Source organism: Thunnus thynnus, chromosome 8 (assembly GCF_963924715.1).
Source record: "Thunnus thynnus chromosome 8, fThuThy2.1, whole genome shotgun sequence".
NCBI classification, from domain to species: Eukaryota; Metazoa; Chordata; class Actinopteri; order Scombriformes; family Scombridae; genus Thunnus; species Thunnus thynnus.
In genome coordinates, this window is record NC_089524.1 from 12,734,557 (window position 1) to 12,756,928 (window position 22,372).

Here is a 22,372-nt window from a genome sequence, read left to right on the forward strand (position 1 = left end):
CCAACCTCTCTCCTTCTGCTCCTACGGTGATTTATCTTCTTCCTGTAACTGGGGCAGAAAGGGAGGGGGGAGGTGTGGGCAGTATAGGGTGTTCTGTCCCAAAATAAAAAAAACAAAAAAAAAACCATCTCTGCCCTCCTCAATACCCCATTGCCAAACCCTTGGAGCCCTGCTCTACTTCCAACCACCTGGTTGACTTTGCTGCAGTGTGTGTAGCTGTGTGTGTGTGTGTGTGTATTTGGGGGGTAACCTTCACCTGGACTAGTAGAGATGGATGAAACCTCGACATGGGATAAAAAGAAAGGGCCAGTTCTCTGTCAGCTGTGATAATAGTCCCACTAAAGGCCGGCTGCAGCAGCACTTAATTCTGTCGCATTGAGGAAGCTTGTTAAGCTTGACCAAGGGCATCATTTTCACTCCCCAAATTAAAGATGAAATGTCTGTGTTCTGGCTCTGCGATTATCACGGGAGCCTGTCAACAGAAATATCCCAAGGAAGGGGGGCTGGATGAAAAATGCATCTGCAGTTTGGAACAGACTAAGTCTGTGTGGGGATTTCGATGTGATACTTAGACACATAGATGTGTGGAAAAAAAAAAATCAGCACAGCATCTCGTTCCTATCCGAGAGGTCCCATAGTGAGGGAACGACAGGAAAATGTTTCAGAAGGAGAACATCATACAGTCTATTTCTGCTTTCTAAGAGTTGCTTGGTTTTCTTTTTCTCTTGTCATAAAACCATACATTAATGATTTGGTCTACAATTTTAACCTTAAACATGTTTTCTACATAATTACCAATAAATGATTATGCAAGTCATAATTTACTACTATCTACATCTAGTTTATATTTCCCTCAATAATGCATGCAGGAAATAATTAGATTTCTAAATATTTTTATATATTAGCTTTACATAATCAAAATTACATTGACGAGAACTACTGCCCAGCTTATGCAGATACTGTAAATAAAAGACAGGGATGTGACAATGTAGTTTGTGGAGTGATTTGTTTTGGGGAGATTTGCTGGAGGAGAAATTTGTTCCTCTAGGTGTGAAGTGATTGACAAGAGAGCAGAATATAATGCAGCACTGATATGAAAACACTCAACTCAGCACGATGAAATAAAACAGGGATTCTATCCATGATTAATGAGATGGATTATCTTGTTCAGTGCAAGTTGTTGTTGTTAACTTGCAGTTGTTGATTTCTGGTGTTACTGTTTTAATATAAGAAATTCAATTTCACCTAATTTTGCAGTGCTTAGCTATGGAAACTACATGGAGTGGACACACTGATGTCATGAAAACTGTACAATATAACAACATAGCATCATAATAAGAGTTACCTTGTGTAGCTTGCACTCTATGATCATTTTTGAGGCCTGGAAGTGATTTTCTCACCACTTTGTATCTGTTTAAATACATTAATGATGTATTGAAAATGAATGTGTTGACTACTAAGTGAAATATACACTATGAGCACAGACAATCTCTCTCTTTCTGATTGGTTTTCAGGTGTTTGTTTAAACTGTATATACAGACACCTCAGAACTGTTCCTGTCCTCGTTCTACATTGATACTCAAGTCAACTCAATTTTATTTATATATAACAAAATCACAAATTAGTCTCAGAAGGCGACCCTTCATAAGGATAAGGAAAATCACCACAGAAAAGCACAGCATTAACACTGACGGTTCACACTATACTCTCATTTTTTAAACTAACCGAACTCTAAATTAAACAGATTACAAAGCTTCCTTTTAATGCTCAGTAAACTTTCGGTAAATGATAGTAATATAACTGTGTATTCTGCTCTGAAGTGTCCCAAAATATGAAAATAACAGACTGGCCTCCATCTCACCTACTTTTTCTAATAATGTGAAAGCTTTATTGTGTTATTACTTGTGGTAGTTGCAAACTGAACTGCTGGTTCATTAGTTGAAAATACAAATTATACACTTAGGGAAGAATAAACTAAATTATGATGACATAGCAAACAGTGGTCGCAAGTATTTGCTTATTAACAACTCAAACCAATACCTCAATAATGTGTCTCAACAGACTGTAATTATGAATAGCACTACATTGTTGTTAACTTCAAGGTGATTGTATTACAAGGTGTTTTTTTTTATCCACCCTCTGCACATGGTCACCTGGTCTCTGAGGCGATCCGTCTCCTCCTGGTATTCAGCCAGCTGTTTCTTCCACTGCTCCACGCTGCTGTTGGCTTCCTGCAGCGCTGCCACCAGCTTGGCGTTACTGTCCTGCAGGGTAAAGAGCTCAGCCTCCATGTTTATGTCACACACAGACCTGAGGGGATCACAAAAAGACACAAGCAGTATTCATTTATTTTTTTTGGCTACTTTGGGGCAGAAGAACAACCTGTAAACACACCACTGACATATTATCACTGTATAAAGTCAACATCAGCAAACAGTTGCCTAAATCCACATCTAGCAAACACAGAGCAACATTAGCATTCATTTGGGCTTGTGTTTCTAGCCACCCAACGAATGTACGTCCAGTTTTCACTCTCCTTTTAGCTCTGTTTTTGGTCTCCAACTCCTTTAAAATATCTGGCTTGTTAGCTGCTAAATGCTCCGCTGGCTGGCAGGCAGTGTTCAGCGAGCTTTTAGAAGTTTTTGCTGAAAACAGCTGCTTGGTCTCAAAACAACTCTGATGAGACTGAAACAAAACAGTAAAGCTGTGGCCCAGGAAACTAAACAATGAGCTGAGAACGCTGAGCTGCAGAGTCGGGTGACTATTCTCATTACACATGGTTATTTGATTCATCATTAATATGAATATATTGATGAGTGCAGCTTTAAAGATACAGAGAGGGTTAACTGTTACTGTTTGAACCAAACACTGCTGGTGAGGAAAATGGAGAAGATAATGAGGTATTACACTGCACTGACTGTGTGGAGGAATTTGATTGACATATTTTGGATTTTAAAAAGAAGCCATAGATCCATTAATTTCTAAGAAGTCTGAGATGGATCAAGATGACTCACTGTAATTAAAATGTAGTTTCTTTTAATTAACCCATTAACTTTTGATGTACCACAAGATGGGACATTATATCCGTTTTTCTTCTATTAAATGGAAGGGTAAATGGACTACATTTACATATCAATTTGGCTAAAAACACTTTAAATTCGCACACACACTCTCGCCATGAAGGCACCACAATAACCAACAGGAGGAACTGGGGTTTGGGGATTAAACCAATAATCCTGTTATTAATTTTTTTAATGATCTTTTATCACTCATGTTGTTGAGAGGCTTCTTATAATGCAATCTTGCAACCTAAGGGCTGAACATGTGTATGACACTAATCAACTTTATACAGATAAAAACAGCCTCCAGCAGTAATTGTGTCATGTTGTGAAAGATGAATGGTTATCTCAAAATTTTGCATTAAATTAGACAATATGGTTTGTCTTAAGTGTTTACAAGGATTTTTCAAAGCAATATGGCGTACAACCTGCAACAGAACAGATCAGTAGGAGGTTTAAAAATGGAGAATTACATCAGTGGGTTTGTACCATGTAAGAAATAAACCAACACACGTAATGTGTTTTCCTTTATCAACATGTAGGAAAGACAGATCAGGTCCTGTGTGCCAGTAAAGGTCAGGATTCAGTGGGGATATTTAATAAACCAGAGAGCTTTCAAATGACGAGATGGAGTTTAGAATGGAGAGTCTTTACCAAGATGACCAAACTAACATCTTGGCAACCATAAAACTACTCACCATAGCAACAGGAGAGAAAATCCTGCACAGGCTTATAAAGAATCAATAAAAAAAATCATCAGGATAATAGGTTGTAAAGCCTCTAAAGACGAGTGTTTTTCTGCTTCCTGGTCTCAGATGGGAGGTTGAGTGATCAGTAATGGCCACCATAATGATGATAATTATGAGGTGCTAAATTCAGTGCCAGTCAGGCCTGGCTGGTCTTAAGTCACACACACACACACGCATACACACACACACACACACACACAGATTAAAAGCAGCACACAAAGTCAGAACCTTGGGCCATGACTCATGCAAGTGCTAGAAAATGTTTTTGCACAGTTTGGTGCGCTGTGTACTCTAAATACGTGCCACACACACACAGACACAACACTGTGTGTGTGTCTCTGGTACACTTGTAATATTGTCTCCAGGCAGATGGCACTTTTTTTTGCTTTGAAATAAAATACTTTTAGACTGACTCATTGCTGTTCTTCTAGTTTATCAAGGCTTTTATGTTTCTTAAGAAGTGAAAGTCAGCCTCACTGAACTCGCCAGCCCAGCTAGTCTGTGAAGCTTTTGAATAAAAACAGAGGAGAGAAGAACGTAATCTTACATGGTTAAATTGTTCTCTCTGAGTGGAGCACTCAGGCACCGCTGTTAAAGTCCTCCTCCGCTCAGAAATGTGTTTTGCTTATTGTTACTTAAATGTTTGAGCTTCACTGTGCAGAAGAATGTATGCGCAGAGTTTGACACTACAAGGCTGTTTTCACATTTATCTGCTGAAGGAGAAAAGTTTCTCTGTGCTCAGCTTAAATCTTATTTTTAAGGCGTGCATATTTGCATATTCATAGATAAAGATTTTTTTTAAAAATGGAGTAGCAGACTTTTAACTTGGTAATTTAACTTTTTTGTGGAAAAATAATACCATACACAAACTATTATTCAAAGCATTTATTATGCCTTTAGACACAGTAGAACCCGTCATGACAAGTAAGCTGATCTTTATGTGTAAAATCTGTCTTTTGTCTCCCAGTTTGTAGAAGTGCCTTCCACTTCAATTTTGGATTAACGCACTGTGTGGAAAAGTATCCGTATGGGCACCAGAGTTTAATTTACAGCTTCTCAGGTAGTGGGGATTTGATGGTCCTTTTCATTTCCTGCTCTCAGTTCTTTGGTAATGTGTCACTTTTTTCAAATAGCAGTTCTTATTTCCGAAAGAAACCTCTCAGTAGCAGTGTGGGTACCGGCTCGGCTCTCTGTATGGATAACAGTCTGTGCTGTTTGTAGACTAAATCCAGAAGTCTGCCTCTACAAAACTTGTTACATCTGCCAAGCAGGTCACGTTTTCAGTTTTGTTTGTAAAAAGGATATTGGATATATGAGATTCACTATTGTCACACTAACATTAAAAGACTGGGTGTATTTTTTAACATTGTTGGCATGAACTACTGTAATTACCTGAAATAATGCAGATGTGAGCATTGTGATGCAGATTAACATCTTATACACATTTCTATTGTTAAATGAACAAATGCAGCTTAGCAGATGTAAGCGCTCTTTAAACGCTTTGCAGTTTGGTATGTAATGGCTCGTAATCGCTGTTTCCTTTCGCCCTCTAACAGAGGACAGGCGGTTTGAGTCAGTATCATTCACAGTGCAGAGCTCAGTGCTTTGGGCATTTACATCTGCTCATGTAGCCAAGCTGGGGTTAGAGACAGGATTACAACCTCTGTAGTAAACTTTCTAAACTCTAACGGATAAAATTTCCATTCCAGTACTCCCACACACACACACACACACACACACACACACACACACACACACACACACACACACACATCTGCTGCTCTCTCTATTGTTTTATTCTAATGTGTGCTTCATGTCCCTGTGTTTTGTGTATAATTGTTCTGAGTTATTGTTGTCATGCTCTATGGTTGGCTGAAAGCCAAATACTTTTTCATACACATCACTGAGCTCTGAGTGTAAATTTTCACTGCATGTCGTCCGTCTCCTTCTGTCTCTCTCTTGTTGTTGTTTCTCAGGTCTTGTTGTCAAATAAATATCTTAAATAAAATATAAGTAAAATATGCCGTCTGATAAATGTACTCTGTTTTTAAAACTTCATTAACATCATTTTTGAATGTAGACAGAACTGAGTTTGATCATTTGCTGCAGATTTAAGGAAACAACTCTTTAAGGTCCATATCCCATTTTTGTTTCATATTGTGTATATGTGTGTGTTTAATTATGTGTTTACTACATAAAAATCATTTTGATCTTTTGATATCTTGCCCATGAATGTAAACTAGAAGAGTTTATCATTACTTATCATTAAAAGTTCTTCCATTTTTCCAGAAAAAAGTCTGACACACACAGAGGCAGGTGGTGTAAACGTTGGCTGCGACATGCATGATTGCAACAATCCCAAACCCAAAGAAAATCAGTTAATTATCCTTAAAGGCTAAAAAGATGTGCAAATATTAACATTTTAAATGCTGAAACCAGAGAAGTTTTGGCATTTTGTGTAAAAATTACTTTTAAATCATGTATTATTACCCTTCTGACAACATCTTCTTGACTCTCTCCTTCTCCGCCGTCAGCTCCACATCAGCGCTCTTACTGCGAAACAGCTTCTCCTCACCCGGCCCGTTGACGGTCAGCAGCGGCGGAGAATGACGCTCCTCTGAAAACTCCTGTAGTGACAACACATGAACCAACTGAGGCAACAACACACAGGACATAAGTTCTATCATGGAGTCTATACGAAGTCAGTATCAGCTCTCTTAGTGCGATCAGAAAAAGAAGTACTCTTTGTGTCAGAGTTAAAAGTTGGAGAGAAAATGGTTTCTTTTCGTTTTTTTATGATTAAAAGGTGAATCCTCATCAACTGCACCAGTTTTTCTATTAGAGGACAAGAGCACTTTTAACAGCGTACACCTTTTCTACATTATCATTTTATCAGTAAATGCTCTAAATAGAATTAAAATGCTCTGATATGCTAACATGCCCATGTACAAAGATTATTGATTGTGGACAGTTGATACAAGACACAGTTAATTAGACTTTGGCTAAGAGGCTCAGGGCCCATTAGTGTTTCTGTATCCAGACCTGTCATCAGAACAAAACGGACAAGATGCAGCAGCAAGATAGGACAGAGCACAACCTGTCGGTGCTCAATATGTCCCATCTGGGCTCCTGTAAACAGGCTCCATGCAGAGCATGCAGCCACGTGCGGAGACCAGCTGTCTCCTCTACAGCTAGCCTCAGAGATCTGATTCTTTTGCAAGAGGAATGAGTGAAGGTTCCTCGTTCCAAGGGTTCATCTGGTGTTTGTATCTATGTGTGTGCTGCATCATGCTGTGATCTGTATATCTGTCTAGATATTACACTGCACATCTGGCAATATGATCACTGGTGGTGCAGGTTCCACTCAATACCAAAATACTAGTGGGATTCAATGTTAATTTTGGCACCTGATTTAGTTACATTTTTAGTTGTCCCTTAGCATTAAATGCATGATTTTAGTTTTTGCAACAACAACAAAAAAAGAAGAAAGATAGTCATACATCAAGATAAAATAAAGATAATCTTCAAGCAGTCTCTTTTAAAGGTCCATTTAGTTGCTTTTCTGCAGATTTCATTCATATCTCATGATCTCTTTCACTTTATAGATTTCTCATCCATGCTGGCTTCAAAGTTATATTGCATCTTGCATTTTGTACATTACAGCTGTATTGTAACAGATATATTATCTAAAGATAATCTTGTTTCCAGATAGTTTTAGTGGTGCTTTTGGTTTTATTTTGAGCAAATTCTAGCAATAGACTAACTTGATAGTGCATTCAATTAAAACAAAACAGTAATATCCAGGAAGGTTGAATCATTTAGAGATATGTTGAATTTTTTGTCTGTTTCTTTGCAGAGTGCTATATATTTCATTACCGATCCATCTGATCGTTTGCAGGCAGAACTAGAAGCTTCAGAGCATTAGCAGTGCAGTACTGCAGTTGAATGTTAATATTGGCTCATACGGCTAGCTAGCTGACCTTCAGTCTACAAATGAGAGTTTTGGAGGAGAGACGAGGGCTATGAATGAGACAGTTGCTGTCCCACAGTAACATATATATAGAAAAACTAATGTATCACAGTTGTGACCTTTAGTTAGAACATTACTGAACGGATCTGCAGCCACAGCACAACAAGAAAGTTCATCTTGCTCCCTTTTCACAGCCTGGTTATTAGATTTGAACATAAATTATTTGTGCGCAGATGTGGTGACTGGGATGTATGTAAGCAAAGCCTCATTCATACTCATTCATCTTTGCATAAGTAAACTTCTACATCTGCAAATTGAAAGCCAGCAGTTTTTGTCTTTGCTTCTTTTTTCCTTACCCCATCTGGAGTATCCTACAGTAACAAATAAAGGTTTAATAATCTGAATGGTAATACAGTATGAGAATAGCCTTATGTCAAAAAGAGACTTTGACTATGACATTACAGCATACAAATGGCTTGACTCCAGGCTGGCGCAGTCAAGTCCAACCAATCTGCTTTGATATGTTGCCTCCCTGCTGCCCAGAAATGGGCTCTGGCTTCTTTTCACACAGTTTTGTGAACCATTTTCCTCACTATGAGGCTGTGGGCTAAAAGATTGCTCAGCCCCCTTTTTCAAAGCATGTTGATTAATTAGCTTAGGCACATTTCTGTACCCCCTGTCGCCTTCTTTCTCTTTCTGTGTGGAAACCTAAACCTCAAATTGTCAACTACCAAGTGCCTCGCTGAAGCATTACAACCCTGCACTTACTCTAGAAAAATCTTGTATTATTAATTTGAGATAGCCTGACTGTATTCCCCTAAGGACGATGGTTTATTATCTATAACGCTGCAGCTCTGTCTGTCCTTATGGATGGAAGTGGAAATAAAACACATAGCATGTGGATGAGCAGCATGTCCAGTGTAAGGAACCTGAGAGCAGGAAAAATCAAAGCTAAGACAACTCCAGTCCAGCCCCAAAAGCCAACGGATCGGCTGTGCGTATCTGTGAATAATTCATAATGTAGATCATGTTTAAGTCATAAATGGGATTACAAATTTACAGCAGTTTTTCCATATATTGTTCACTAACAGTCTGAGTGGAAACAAGGCAGCGACACTAGAGCACAAGCTTGCAAATGACCAACTAATTAGCCAGAGTTCAAAGGATGAATTTGCACTTTTAAAGGACATATGTGTGTATTTTCCACACCCGAGGGATACTGAATGATATCTGTGAAGTGTATCGTCTGGATTCTCCTAATTTTGAGGACATAAATTCAGAGAAAGGCTCATACATTCAGCTGCACATTGCCACAACCTGTACACCTTAAATATTATGCATATTATGATTTGCATTGTTGTTGCCATCCTTAACAAAGACTTCTCTTTGTGGCAAATGCAGGCTGTGTTCAGAAGCTAAATTTACTCTGAAGTCAACTTTGATCAGACTCCAGATGAATTATTGAGCACAATCGTCCATGCAACACTAAGATACATGAGTGTGGCACCATGGTCCCTTAGTCAAAAGAAGATGGTTGTCTTTGTATTTCTTTTGGAGTGGAGTGTGTGTCTTTACATACCTGGGAGAGCTGAGGGAGATGAATACATCCCATGATGCATCAGGGAAAGGGAGAGGGAAGGGGCATAGTAGGAGAAAGAGAAAAAAAAAAGTTATCAGATAATTAAGTATTCCTGAATAGCAAAGAATGATCAGAATAGTTCCTTTATGTTGACTACACAGTGATACGTCCTGTGCTCAGTTCATGAAAGCTTTACCATCCACTTTTTTCTTTTTAACACTCGACCTTTGTTTCTGCACAAGAACTGATTCATGTTATGTTTCCGCTTTGTTTGAAATTAACAGAATTAGAGGGCAGTTAGCAGGAGCGAGAATGGAGACAGATGACTGAACCGACTAAGACAACAAACTAGATCAACTGTGGAAGAAGAGGTCACAGTCCAGGGGAGTGCAGTGCACAAACAACAACTACGTGCTTAGCATCAATGATTGAGACAGAATGTAAAGACAGAGATGGAATAAATTTGTTTTTCTATTCTTTATTTCATCATCAACAAAGTAAAATACAATTAAAATCCAAGAAAAAACATCCACATGCACACAATCTGCAAAATATATGCCAAATTGTGTTTCGTAGGATGGATTTGATGTTGTGTTGTAACAACACCGAATGCTCAAAGCACCAACTTAACTTTTGGTGGTCCTGAGACTTGCTTTGTTATCGATGGAATCTCAGATAGTTGAAATATTAAACGGCTTTCCTGAGAGCTTTCATCGTGACATCTCTGCACCACTGTTCGTCTAAGTACATCTATACTGTTTACTTATTTATCTGAGCATCAGTCCATTTGCTCCCTTAGCTTTATAAAGCTCCCATTTCTACATCCTGTGTTTCATTGAGACCACAAACCACCTTTATTTATTCATATATCCATGCATCTGAGGTACATGCTAAGGCTTCCCTTACCTGTTATCCCCACTATACAATACACATACTTCTTTTCAGCTGGTTTAAATGCCAAGTCTGTGGTTTGAATGGTTTGAAATATTGATGACTGGCATTTTTTTTTTGGTTCGCAATAGATAGATACCACGTACGGAAGGAAATTGCTGAATAAAAAGGCTCCAATCAGCTGGAGCAAACAAATGACAGCTGTTACCTGTCAGAGGATGGAAATAGTTTGTGTCCTGCTGAGCTCACACAGTTGTTCAGTAGATTCCACCGGACATCAGTGTTATTTCTTCTTTACTGTTTTTGGCATTTACTGTTTACTGTGTAGCTCAGCGGTCTCCAACCTTTTTCTGTCTGACAAACCTCACAGTCCTGTCAGATAAGCTTCATTAACATCTGACATACTATATTTTTTCAGACAAGACAGTGTTCCTGAAATTGTTTATGTCTAAACTAGACTTTTGTTTTTGTTTCTTGCTTTTTTTTTTCAGTAGATTTGGTCATGTTTGCAGTCATCCTATTACCACTTGGAGTGGCAGAAGCTGTGAGTTTCAACAATTTAGCCATTACTTTTAGCGATCTATTATGATCCTCACTGTTCACTTGATGACTAGTTTTTCATGTTCTCTCAATAGCTGCACTTCACGTTACCACTGACTTACTTTGGTAGGAAGCATGTCATGTGCAGTCAGTCCATTGTAGTTGGTATATATTTTATTAATACACTAAATATTTAAATTTTACTGCTAAACACAAATGTGTGGATGTTTGTTTGTTTGTTTTTTTTTTTACAAAGTCAGTTCCTACTTTTTCCAATAAACTAGGCTGCTCCAAAATCAAAACTGCAGACGTAACCACTGGGATATAAGTACCCCTGGTTGGGAACCACTGGTGTAGGTGAATGTTGGTTCACCAACAAAGGTTCGCCTGCAAGATTTGAACCCAGAATAGCTACTATAAGCTATAAGCTACTGGTAACACAATTATTTAGTTAAATATTTCAGCAATTCTTTTTGCATTTTTTATGTATCCTCTTGAATATTTATTGAAGCTATGTTTTACTGCACAACACATACTGTAGCACTAACACTGCCATTGTTGGGGGTTAAATTTCCCAAATGGCTACAAATACTAAAACACTGAATCATATCAATCATACAAATAAACATGTTTTTATATATTACATTTAGCAAGAATTTGTTTATCAGTTTTGCAATTGTCAGTTCTGCAGTGCCCTGTTTATTATTCTTCATGTTTATCTCACTGAACTTCACCATTTCTTCCTCCATCTTATCTCTGAGCTCTGTAAATAAGCCTGAGAGCTGAAGCTTTACTGCATGCAGATCCCCTGCTGCCATCCACATATCAGAGGCAAAATGTGTGGTCTGTTAAGCCTGAGGCTGCATACACAGATACAACACTGCAATACTGTAGATGGTTACTGACCAGGGTTGTTACTGACCAGCTGTAGGTGATGTGAAACTTATTGATACAGTGGGTGAAGTAGAAAATAAAACAGGAAAATACTGCAGCCTCCCTCCTTCACTGTATAAACCAACATGTTCTATATGTCAGTTTATCATAATGGGTGGTTTGCATATTTGTCTGTCTCTGGTGGATTCTTTCAATATTTACAATATTATATAGACATAGATATAGGTTTAGATATATATACTTTCGTCTTCTACATTTTCACTTTTTGACTGGGGATCAGCCTAATGTTGTGTAGCTAAACAATGTTGGTTGTTGTGGTTTTGTAAGTTTTAACTCAAGCAATACAGTTATTCTGATGCATATTTGTTTGCTCAAAAAGTTGGTATAGGTTGGTGGTGTTTCTTGTATCTTGTTCTCATTAACAGCGTGTTGAGGTGTTTGTAGAAAACTTTAAACAGTGCAGTCTTATATAAAAGCTGTGTCCTTAAAGGACCAATGTGTAGGATTTAGTGGCATTCAGTGGTGAGGTTGTAGATTGCAATCAACTGAATACCCTTCCCTTCCAAGCATGTAGGAGAATCTATGGTGGCCGCAAAACTCGTGAAAAACGCGAAAAACATGAAATGCCCTCTCTAGAGCCAGTGTTTGGTTTGTCCATTCTGGGTTACTGTAGAAACATGGCGGTGAAACATGGCGGGCTCCGTGGAAGAGGACCCGCTCCCTGTATATATACAAAGGGCTCATTCAAAGGTAACAAAAACACAATAATTCTTATTTTCAGGTGATCATACACTAATTAAAACATACGTATGAATATTATATTCCATTTCTGTCAAGTCCACTCAACTAGATGCCACTAAATTCTACACACTGCACCTTTAATGGACTCCTTCACTGGCATTATGGCCACACTGGAGCTGCCAACAAAACTTGGCTGTAGGTCACACATACAATATGCTCATGTTCACACTCCATAACAGCTTTGATTGGGTATTATTTCTATATTCCACAGATTCAGAAGGTCAGCAGTACAGTGTTTTACGACGTACAGCTGTGAGTCAGAAGTGAGAAGACGTGATAATAACCACAACAACACCTCTACAACACCTCTGTGTTTACTGCCTGACACAAAAATCAATGAGTGCTGTCTTATCTAGAAAACAGCACAGGCTGCCTGCTTGCTTCAGACCTTGTAGCTCTATCCAGGTGATGCTGAGTGTGTGTGTGTGTGTGTGTGTGTGTGTGTCTCTGACTAATCGATTTAGCATGACCACGTGTCCATGTGGTTTGTGTATGTGTGTGTGTGTGTGTGGAAGGGGACTGTTATTTTCAAAGCATTGTCTCACATTCAACGAGGTCTGTGGTTTCCATGGTGACACTATGTAACAGCTCTGCTTGCTGTTGGAGGAAGAAATTCATTTCGCACATGTGCAAAACAGGATCATGTTTTCAAAGCCACTTTAAAGTTTTTTTTTGAGGAAAGTCTTGTCAGTTTTTAACACATGTTCTGGCTTTACTGTTTTACTGTCCTTTGTGTCTTTTTCTGTTTTCTCCACTTTGTGTGCAGTCATGATGAGACCAGTCCACATTAAATACAGTTTCTTTGTCGGTGTCAATATAAAGTTCTGTGTTTCCTCTATCAGTTTATTCAGTCACAGCATGCCTCTAAAATTGAGCACCGGTATCCGAGGATATTCAGTATTGGCAGACACTCTGAGCTGAGATATACAATAGCAAACTGTATCAGACAAGAAAAATTTGGATTGTTGCATCCCTGTTTGCTAAGTATATGTTTATTTGCACAGTGTCATATAAATTAAGCTTATTATACCATTTATCAAACTATTTGGTGCACACTTAGATCTCAGAGTGAGTCTTGACAACCAGTCAAAAAGTATCAGACTCTTAAGTCTACAGTAAAGTATTTCTGGTGAAGAGAAAAGTCTGCAGATATTACAGAGATCAAAGACACAGCAACTGATCAAAGTCAAATACTTTGAGGCACTGACAAACTGAGTTCTGATCTGAAGGGTGAATATGAATCAGAATTAAGTTATGACATAAAAGTCTAATTTGCTTTTTGGGCACCAAGACCAAAACCAATTACAAAGTATATTTTGTTCCCTCTAATTTTAAAGGAATCGGCCCAAAATCTGCATCTCTGAATGGAAGATACTGTGCAAGATTACCAGTGTCCAGCAAATGGCAGAATGTATTTTCATCAGATTGTAAGATGCAACCTGATTATGTAAATGTTACTCATTGAGCTGACCTTTGACCTTCCAGTCTCAGGTTTGTTTCTCTGCAGCTCAGTTCAACATCAGTCCTGATATGAATCCTCTGGCATCGTTGAATACAATGTTCTTCTTGTGCTGTTGACCTTCTTGGTATTAATGATCTGTTTTGTCGTATCCAGGAGTGTTTTTTCTCAGCCTCACTAAATAAATAGACAAGACAAACCATCAGCTCTTATCTGAGTGTCTCAGAGCTGAGGTTGAGGTTGGCAACGTGACTCTGCAGTGTCTCAGACCTGCTCTTTGTTAAGACACACAATCTGTTTTAAATCCATGACGCTCCAACAACCAGACTCTTCTTGGCAGAACTCACTAATAAACAAGACTGGCAGAACAGCTCTGAAGCTTCCCAAAGATTTGCAATTTACAATTTATAATTTCATTTAGCAGACGCTTTTATCCAAAACAACGTACATCTGAGAGTTGATACAACACAAGCAAGGATCTAGTCAGAAGAGAACAATGCGAGTAAGTGCCATAAAGTTAAGTTCGAGTCCAATAGGACGTAGCTGCCAACAGGCAGAGCACCGAGGCAATGCAAAGAGAGGACAGAACAAATAGAAGCAGATTTTTTTTCCAGTCCATCAAGTGCGGAGGTGTTCGCAATTTGCATGACATTCTTCCCTCGATGTTTAGATTAATAAATTGCAGCCACCCAAATTGCTGCAGTTGTGTTGTTACTGCTGATGCTGTAAATGTCAGAAGAACTGCTCCAGAAAATATCACTCTGTGTTTTGTAATTTATATGTAATGTCATTACAAGGCGGCTTTTGTGAGGAAGAAAAGGTGAAGAACAAAAAGTTTCTACTTCTGGCAAACTTTCACTTCTCCAAATGAACCTCAAAGTTATCAAGTCACCAAGAAATCACCAACACTGGCAGGATAAAAGCTGGCCATTGTCCTTTTAGCAGCAGCCAGATTCCCTTCAATTATAGATGATTCAGCTGCCCTCCCTCCCTCCCTCCATCTCCCCTCTTTCCTCTCCATTCTTCTGATCCCTCATTCTTCTTTCTTTCAGTCTCGGCCATTACTACCCCTCCAAACACCTTCAGCGCTGGCGTCTCTTTCTGCCTACCATCTCCATTTGTCATGCATGAAATCTTTTAATGGAGTTAACCAATGGGGAAATAATGGAGCGGCCAGATGGGGATCCATCTAATCCCTCGTGATTCTGTATATGTTTAAAATAGATACAAAGGCACTAAGTTCGCCAGGATATTACTGCGTCACTCTGTTGTACTGGCCTAGGGTTACAGAGACCATCATGTCCTTTCAAGGTCACAAGTTCAATCGCAAATGCAATGTCGAACCGTAGAGACAATTTGTCTTTTTGTCACGTGTTTGATATGAAATTCCCACAAAAGTCTGATCAGCAAACATTTCATTTTCAGATTCTTATTATAGTATAATACCACTGTTTTTTAAATCTAAGGCTGTGTTTGCACACAGCTGACATAGCGGCAGATATCATTGCCAATTTTCCTCCATATAAGGATTCGTTCACCAAAATATAAAAAGAAATCTTTATTTTTTCTTGCCCCCGAATACCCCTGATTCAGTGAAGAGGAATAAAACGGTCCTCCATGCAGATAGTTTGGTTTTATTTGCTGAGGTTTTCAGATCTCTGCTACTTAAGAATTCTCCCATCGCCCCAATGCAAGAAAAGGTGAATGAACTCCATTTGTGGAGCTGTAAAACTCAATTTAAAAACCATCAACATCAATGTGTCTCCCCAGAAACAATGTCCCAGTTACTCGGTGTAATCCACAGAAGCCCCAGTGGACAGTTTTCAGCATTTCTTTCCCTTCGGGAGAAAATAGTTCGAAATGAAAACTGTTCAGAGTGAGATCTGTGGAAAGTTAGTTTTCAAATCAGCAAATGGAAAAGCTTTCATGAAGTAATTCATTCTTAAACTATAAAAAAATATTACTAAATTGGAAAAGAGAAATGCATTTATTACTAAATGTTCCCTTATCATTCAATTATTTTGGCTGATTAGACCTTCGCATTTACAGAGCGTGATTGTTTGACCTCATTCTTATTTTTGTCAGATCTGTTTTGATGGAACAACTTGCAGCTTTGATTCTTTTGAGCATATGGACACATCTCCACCCACCTTCTACCTGAGGAGAGCTCTAGTCAGCCATAAAAAACTGAAAACACTGTGGGCAGACAGGAGGTTTAATTAAAGACATCAGTGCTTTACCTGTGGGGCAGCGATGTTGAGCGCAGGGTTGGCAAGTTCAAACCTCTCCTGGGATTTCTCTCTGGCCAGACGGGCCGCCTCCTTCACCTCCTTAAACTGCTCTGCAAACTGCAGATTGACAAAGAGGAGAAGCAGCAGTCAAAGTGTGTCTGCCGAGAGCTCACTGCTGCAAGAAACACACAAACGCACACCACCTACACCGCCCTCACATCACTCTTCCATATCTTCTTACAGCACTTGTACATATTTGATAAAGATGATTTATTATAACAATAAAGAAATATCTAATTTTACTTCTTCCTTCTTCTTACTTTACTTCCAGCAGAAAATCAGGGAGATCAGAGGAACATACATTTGTTCAGTTTATTGTCCAGATACTGTGACATCTGCAGTCTAGTAAATGAGGCTCATTCTGCTCTTGCAGTGTAATTCACTCTGGATAACAGCCTCAATTAAATGTGAAAATATCTAAAATTTATGCATAAAATATGTTCTCTCATAGCAAAGTTTAAATGAGATATTTTAATACAAATGGTTACTGTTTGGTTAGAAAAAGTTAACTTTCTTTTTTCTTAAATGATATTTTATTCAGGTTTTTGTTTTTAGTATTACAGGATATTAGAAACATATGACAGCATCAATATCAAAACTGCACTGCACATAGTTCATCACACCACTGTCCTCACCTGCTCCACAGTCCCTCTTTTTTTCCTCATCTACCCCGTTAGTGTAATATCTAATAAATGAAAGACACTTTGAAGTATTTTGTTTGAGTGTGTGAGTGGTGTTTACCTGCTGCAGCTGCTGCTCTGTGGAGAAGCCGAGGCCGTAGACGGTGTTGGCTCGGCTGTCTGCCCACTGGCCAAACTTCTGGGAGGTTTTGGTGAAGGTCATGTTGGGGGTGATGGTGCTGTTGATAATGGCCTGAAATCACAGAGAATAAAGGAAGTAATAATACCGTAAGGCATCTATAAAAGAAGACAGATGATCCCAGTAGGAAAAGTGGGATGTTGGAGTCAAAAATAACAGTATCCAGCACAGAAATATAAAATATAAATAAGAAGAGAGAGGGATATTAAACATGGAAGCACTGAATATGTACAATGGAGAGTGTGAAGCCAAAATGTATATTGGGCTTGAGGTATGTAGTATAAACTAGAGCTCCAATGATTGGTCGATTGGCTTTGATTAATTGGCAACTATTTTGATAATTAAATAATCATTTTAGTCATTTTTTTAAGCAAAAATGCCAAACATTAGCTTGTTTCAGCCTCTCAAATGTGATGATTTAATGATTTTCTTGTCATATAACTGATTATTTTAGGTTTTTGGACTTTTGGTTGGACAAATCAAGACATATGAAGGTGACTCTGAGAAGTCATACCAGGCAAGAAAACAATAATGACAATAATCGTTAGTTGCGCACTAGTATAAACCCTGACATAGACAGATAAACAACGATAGGAAAGAAAATCATTTTGGATTTTACATTTCATTCATACTCACTAGAAAACATTTATTTTTATGTGTTTTTATACATTATTACATTTCTTTAAGCACTATTTACCACCATATTTTTTATTTCACACACGTTTTTTGAATTTTCAAGCAAATCTCCACCTACAGTATCTACAGTGTGATAAAGGTGCACTGACTCCATCTCTGCCATAACTAGCTGGGGTGCTTCCAAGCTCTTAGAGAAATGCATTTATCAAGCTACTTCATAAGCTTAAAAAGCTTGCTTTCAACAGAAGGTCATTTTCAAGGACACATTATTCACAATATCCAAAGCCAACAAGAATAACATGAATAATTCCTTTAAATGCTAAATTCATTATATCCCATTGTTATTTTTCATTTGTACATACTTGACCAGCAAAATATGCAGATTTTCATACAATTATCGAGAGTGAAACGATTCACTCTGCAGCAGCTCATTACAGTGAACACGCTGGTGCTGGAGTGCCACACATTTCTTTAGGATGCTCATTAGCAATCATATACAACATAGCAAATGTATTACCAGAAATTACATTTAGATTACGTAGTCAAGAGAATCTGGAGCCTGAATCTGTACAGTTAAATAACCGTCATGGAGGTCTACTGGAGAACAGGCTGTGTGCAAATTAAGACAAAATATCCAACAACCAGGCCAGAGAAAGAAAGCGTTGATCTGTTCAGTAACACTCTCAAGTGAACAGTCTGATAAGTAGGATTTGTTGCCAAACGTTGGTTTCTTTAATCTCTTCCCCAAAAGCCTCGAGTCTCAGGGCGGTAAATTGGCACAGTTGGCTGTGTACAAAGCACAGTGCTTTGTAGTCATCATTTAGGTACTAACAAGAAATCCAGTTAGAGTTGGGACTCTCAGCTGCTTTTACTCTTATTGTGGATGCAGCATTACCAATGTGTTCATAATATTCTGCTGAAAATGTGCGAGTTTGACTATTATATTCCCATCCATGAAAGCCTCATCCACATAGAAAACAGATCTAATTCCCTTTCGCAGGAGTGGAGTGGTCAGGAGGATATGATACTTCCCACACCAAGAGTCCCTACATTTATGTTGCACTAAGACCAGAGAAACAAAAACTAACATAAACTCACTACTGACCGCAACAAAATGTACAGAATGTGACTGTAGATATAATACAAGATTTAATAAAGACAAAATAGGCTCAATAAAACTTTTGAGTTGATTTTTCATGCAGTCTCACTGCATCATGTTACAAATCTCATACTGACTTTATTTTACAGAAATATAATAATCAATAACAAAATGCCAAGCTTGTTAAATAGTGCACTTTAGAATCAATCAATGCTGACAAAAATTTGGGGAAAAAAACATGTTTTACAAAATGTTTTATTGACCACATTCTTTATATTTCACCTCAGCAGCATTTTTTGATTTTTGTGACCTAAAAAGGCAAACCAATGTCTCCCAGAGAGGAAAACTCACTGCAACACTGACCAAGCTCTAACCCATGAAAAGCTTGAATTCCCCTACCTCTGATACCAACTGGGACTTTTGGGATGTTTCCCTGTTTTCTGTCTCCTAAAACAACACACAGAGCCTCTGGCCTGTATATCCACTATTAAAAATATTCACAACAACATTCACGTTTGCCTGTGCCTGATACAATATATACTACTACTTATAACTTTTGTAGCATTTATGCATCGGTATCTGTGTGTGTTCATCTGTGTGTGTGTGTGTGTGTACATGTGTACATTTATATATGTGTGTGTGTTGGGCTCTGACCTTAGTCCCGCCCACGCTAATGATGCGGTAGACGCTGCGGCTGGCATCGTAGAAGAAGGACACGGTGACGGCGTGTTTGCTGGCCGGAAGCCAGTTGCGTTTGGTGGCCGGGTCGATCTGGAAGACATGAGCTCGAACGCTGAAGATGGGCTGCTCCCTTTAAAAAAAAAAAACATAAAAACACACACACACAATAATAGAAAATCAGAACATTTCAACTTATGTGGTGATTTAGTGTCACATTAATTTACAAAACATTACACATCCAGGCATCCATATTTTCAACAGGAAGGGTTCCTCTCTGTAGACGAGGAGGAGCTTTCAGCTCACTGGATAAACCTGCCACTGCTTACCGTTCTCGTCTGTGTGCAATTAATTAAATTTGCATGAGGAAAATGTACATTACATTTATAAGGAGTCAATAGACAACCACACCTACAGACGTCTCCCCTTTATCCTGTTTTTTATTCTGTACCCAGACTCTCAACCTACCTGCGCTTAGACAATCACTTCATACAAGCAAATAATAGAATAATATGAAACCTCAAATTATATTATGCTGCAACGAATGCAGCAGGAAAGAGCATCTGTATGTATCACAGGAAGGAATTCTATACTATGATCTAATTATTATAAAATGATGACTCTATAATTGTATCTACTGATATCTAGACTCATCCATCTCTGACTGCAGATTTTCCCATTTTTTAACCTTTTGTAGTCTGTTTTCTTTAACTTGGATTTCACATCACAAATGACAAATGTATATGCAAATTTATGAAACCCAATTTGTGAGCCATCTCTTGTCGTTTTACCTTTTAAATGCATGCAGCATATCAGCAAATTAAAAAATCTGTTTATATTGAACAACGTGTTTGCATTATCTAGTACCAAATTGCAAACTAGCGATGTCAGTGTTATTGTATATTCAGGAAGGTAATCAATATTCATTTTAACTTTGTTTCAAAAGTCTGTGATCTTTGGATGAACCACAAAAGCAAGAAAATATTTGTTTATTATTGTCCCATGAGCACCTGCTGGCATCAGTACAGTGGTAATCTCCCAGTTGATCATTTCTTTAAATAAAAAAAAAATAACTTGGTGTCCTTTTTTGAACTGAAATTTATTTGAGTAGCAGTTTCTCTTTGTTTTACAATGAGGGTGAGAATGAACTGAACTCCTTCTTTGCAAATATCTAAAAACATTTCTTTTTGTTTAAATAATGCCTACAAGAAAAAAGTGCTATCTGATTTATTTTTGAAAACAACAGACACTAATAATATAGTAGACTGATGCTAATACAACACATTAATCCACAACACAGGATTATGAGCCTTACAAACATACTTTTGGAGTGCACCTTATTTCTCATTCTAATGTGTTGTGACATCAATCATTTTCCACTTTCAACAGAATGTGAATGTATCACTTTCAGTCGAGCCGCTTTGTCATTCAGCTCTATCACAACCAGTGAGGTGAGCCAAAGTCACCTGTTACGTGCCATTTTTTTTAGGAGTCATAAATCTGTCTGCATGCGGCACTCCTCACTCAACCAGTTTATCTGTACAGAAACTCATCCCAGTTGAGTTTTTGCGGTATACTTATATGACAGTTTCAGACTCATTTCAAGTTTAACATGAGCTTTATTCATCATAACACCATCACATCATCATTTAGGGTCTATGAGGAAGTTGTTGTGGAAGTGTATAGGCACCTACAGCTGCTGCACATTTTTACCAAAACACATGATATTACACAACCTCCTGTATGTTATTGCTTGATTTTTATTCCATTTTAATGAGCTTCTACCTTTAATCTTTAATGGAAGCAGCACAGTGAGTCTTCCTATTATACCAGCCAGTTCTTAGTTTGCTTTGTTCCTTTTATTTACAGCATGCATATAAATATATATACATGCTACATAGCTATAGATATTATTTTTGGATGGAATACATTTTCATAAAGAGGAATACAATTGAAATGATTTCATTAAAGGGACAATTAGGCCACGATACAAATGAATTCACAGTTGTAAATTCATGTTAAAGAATACATTTAAAAATGGAAACATCACACTCGATAAACCTTTTAAGCACACGGGTCGAAGCCAAAAGGTTAAAACATGAATTGAATATCATTATTGTTTCATTTTGTTCATCTGTTGGAGTGTAAACCAGCGACCCCACTCTTCCACTGAGAATACCGTGATGGTGGATAAAGCTATAGATAGAGAAAAATACTCCCAATTTCCAAATGTGATCTTTTTCAGAGACCTCGAGGTCATTGATGCTCTACTGGTGTACTGAGGTTATTGGTGCAAATTAAGCTGAAGATTCGCTAACCGCTAGCCATCCAATTAGCCACCCTGCTCAAACATATACTCGCTACGGGGACTAACAGTTGAAAGACGCTCACAGGACGACGAGGGGCTACACGGGCACTATGGTGAATCCATGCAACATTACACAGCTAATAGAGTTTGGATAATGTTAATGTATGCAATGAGCCATTCTCATTGCCAGACAATTACATGCTGACATTAATGAGGATAATGTGTGCTGGGAGGAGGTCCTGTTCTGTGTCTAAGCAATAGAAATTATCATTTATATAGGTCAGCACTGGCTATATGAAGCATTGTCCCTGCTGGATTTGGTTGGAATTATTGTACATTAGCATACAAACAATAGTCGTTATTGTTTCAACACAGATTACTGAAGCTACAATTGACAATAGACAACAGCAGCAGAGACGAGGACGAGGCTTTCTTTGTTGTTCAGTTCCAGGATAGCAGCAGATATAGATGCAATGAATATCACTAACTGATGATACAAAAATGGATCTGAGTTTACTGAACAACATGGAGTCAATGGCAGGCATGTAGAGGAAACTAAGACGTACGTCCCCAATACCAACACTAGCAGTCTTGGTTCA

General features: G+C 38.2%; 1 protein-coding gene across 1 annotated transcript in view; it reads right to left on the minus strand.

The window, feature by feature from the left end:
- The window catches only part of LOC137187579 (homer protein homolog 3-like), a 52,619-nt gene that overhangs the window by 11,939 nt on the left and 18,308 nt on the right, over positions 1-22,372 (minus strand). The window contains exons 2-7 of the mRNA XM_067596579.1: positions 19,442-19,598; positions 16,975-17,106; positions 16,183-16,290; positions 9,358-9,366; positions 6,299-6,435; positions 2,154-2,310 (exon numbers count right to left, since the gene is read on the minus strand). Coding sequence (XP_067452680.1) covers positions 2,154-2,310; positions 6,299-6,435; positions 9,358-9,366; positions 16,183-16,290; positions 16,975-17,106; positions 19,442-19,598 — 700 coding nt within the window. The remainder of the gene's footprint in view (positions 1-2,153; positions 2,311-6,298; positions 6,436-9,357; positions 9,367-16,182; positions 16,291-16,974; positions 17,107-19,441; positions 19,599-22,372) is intronic.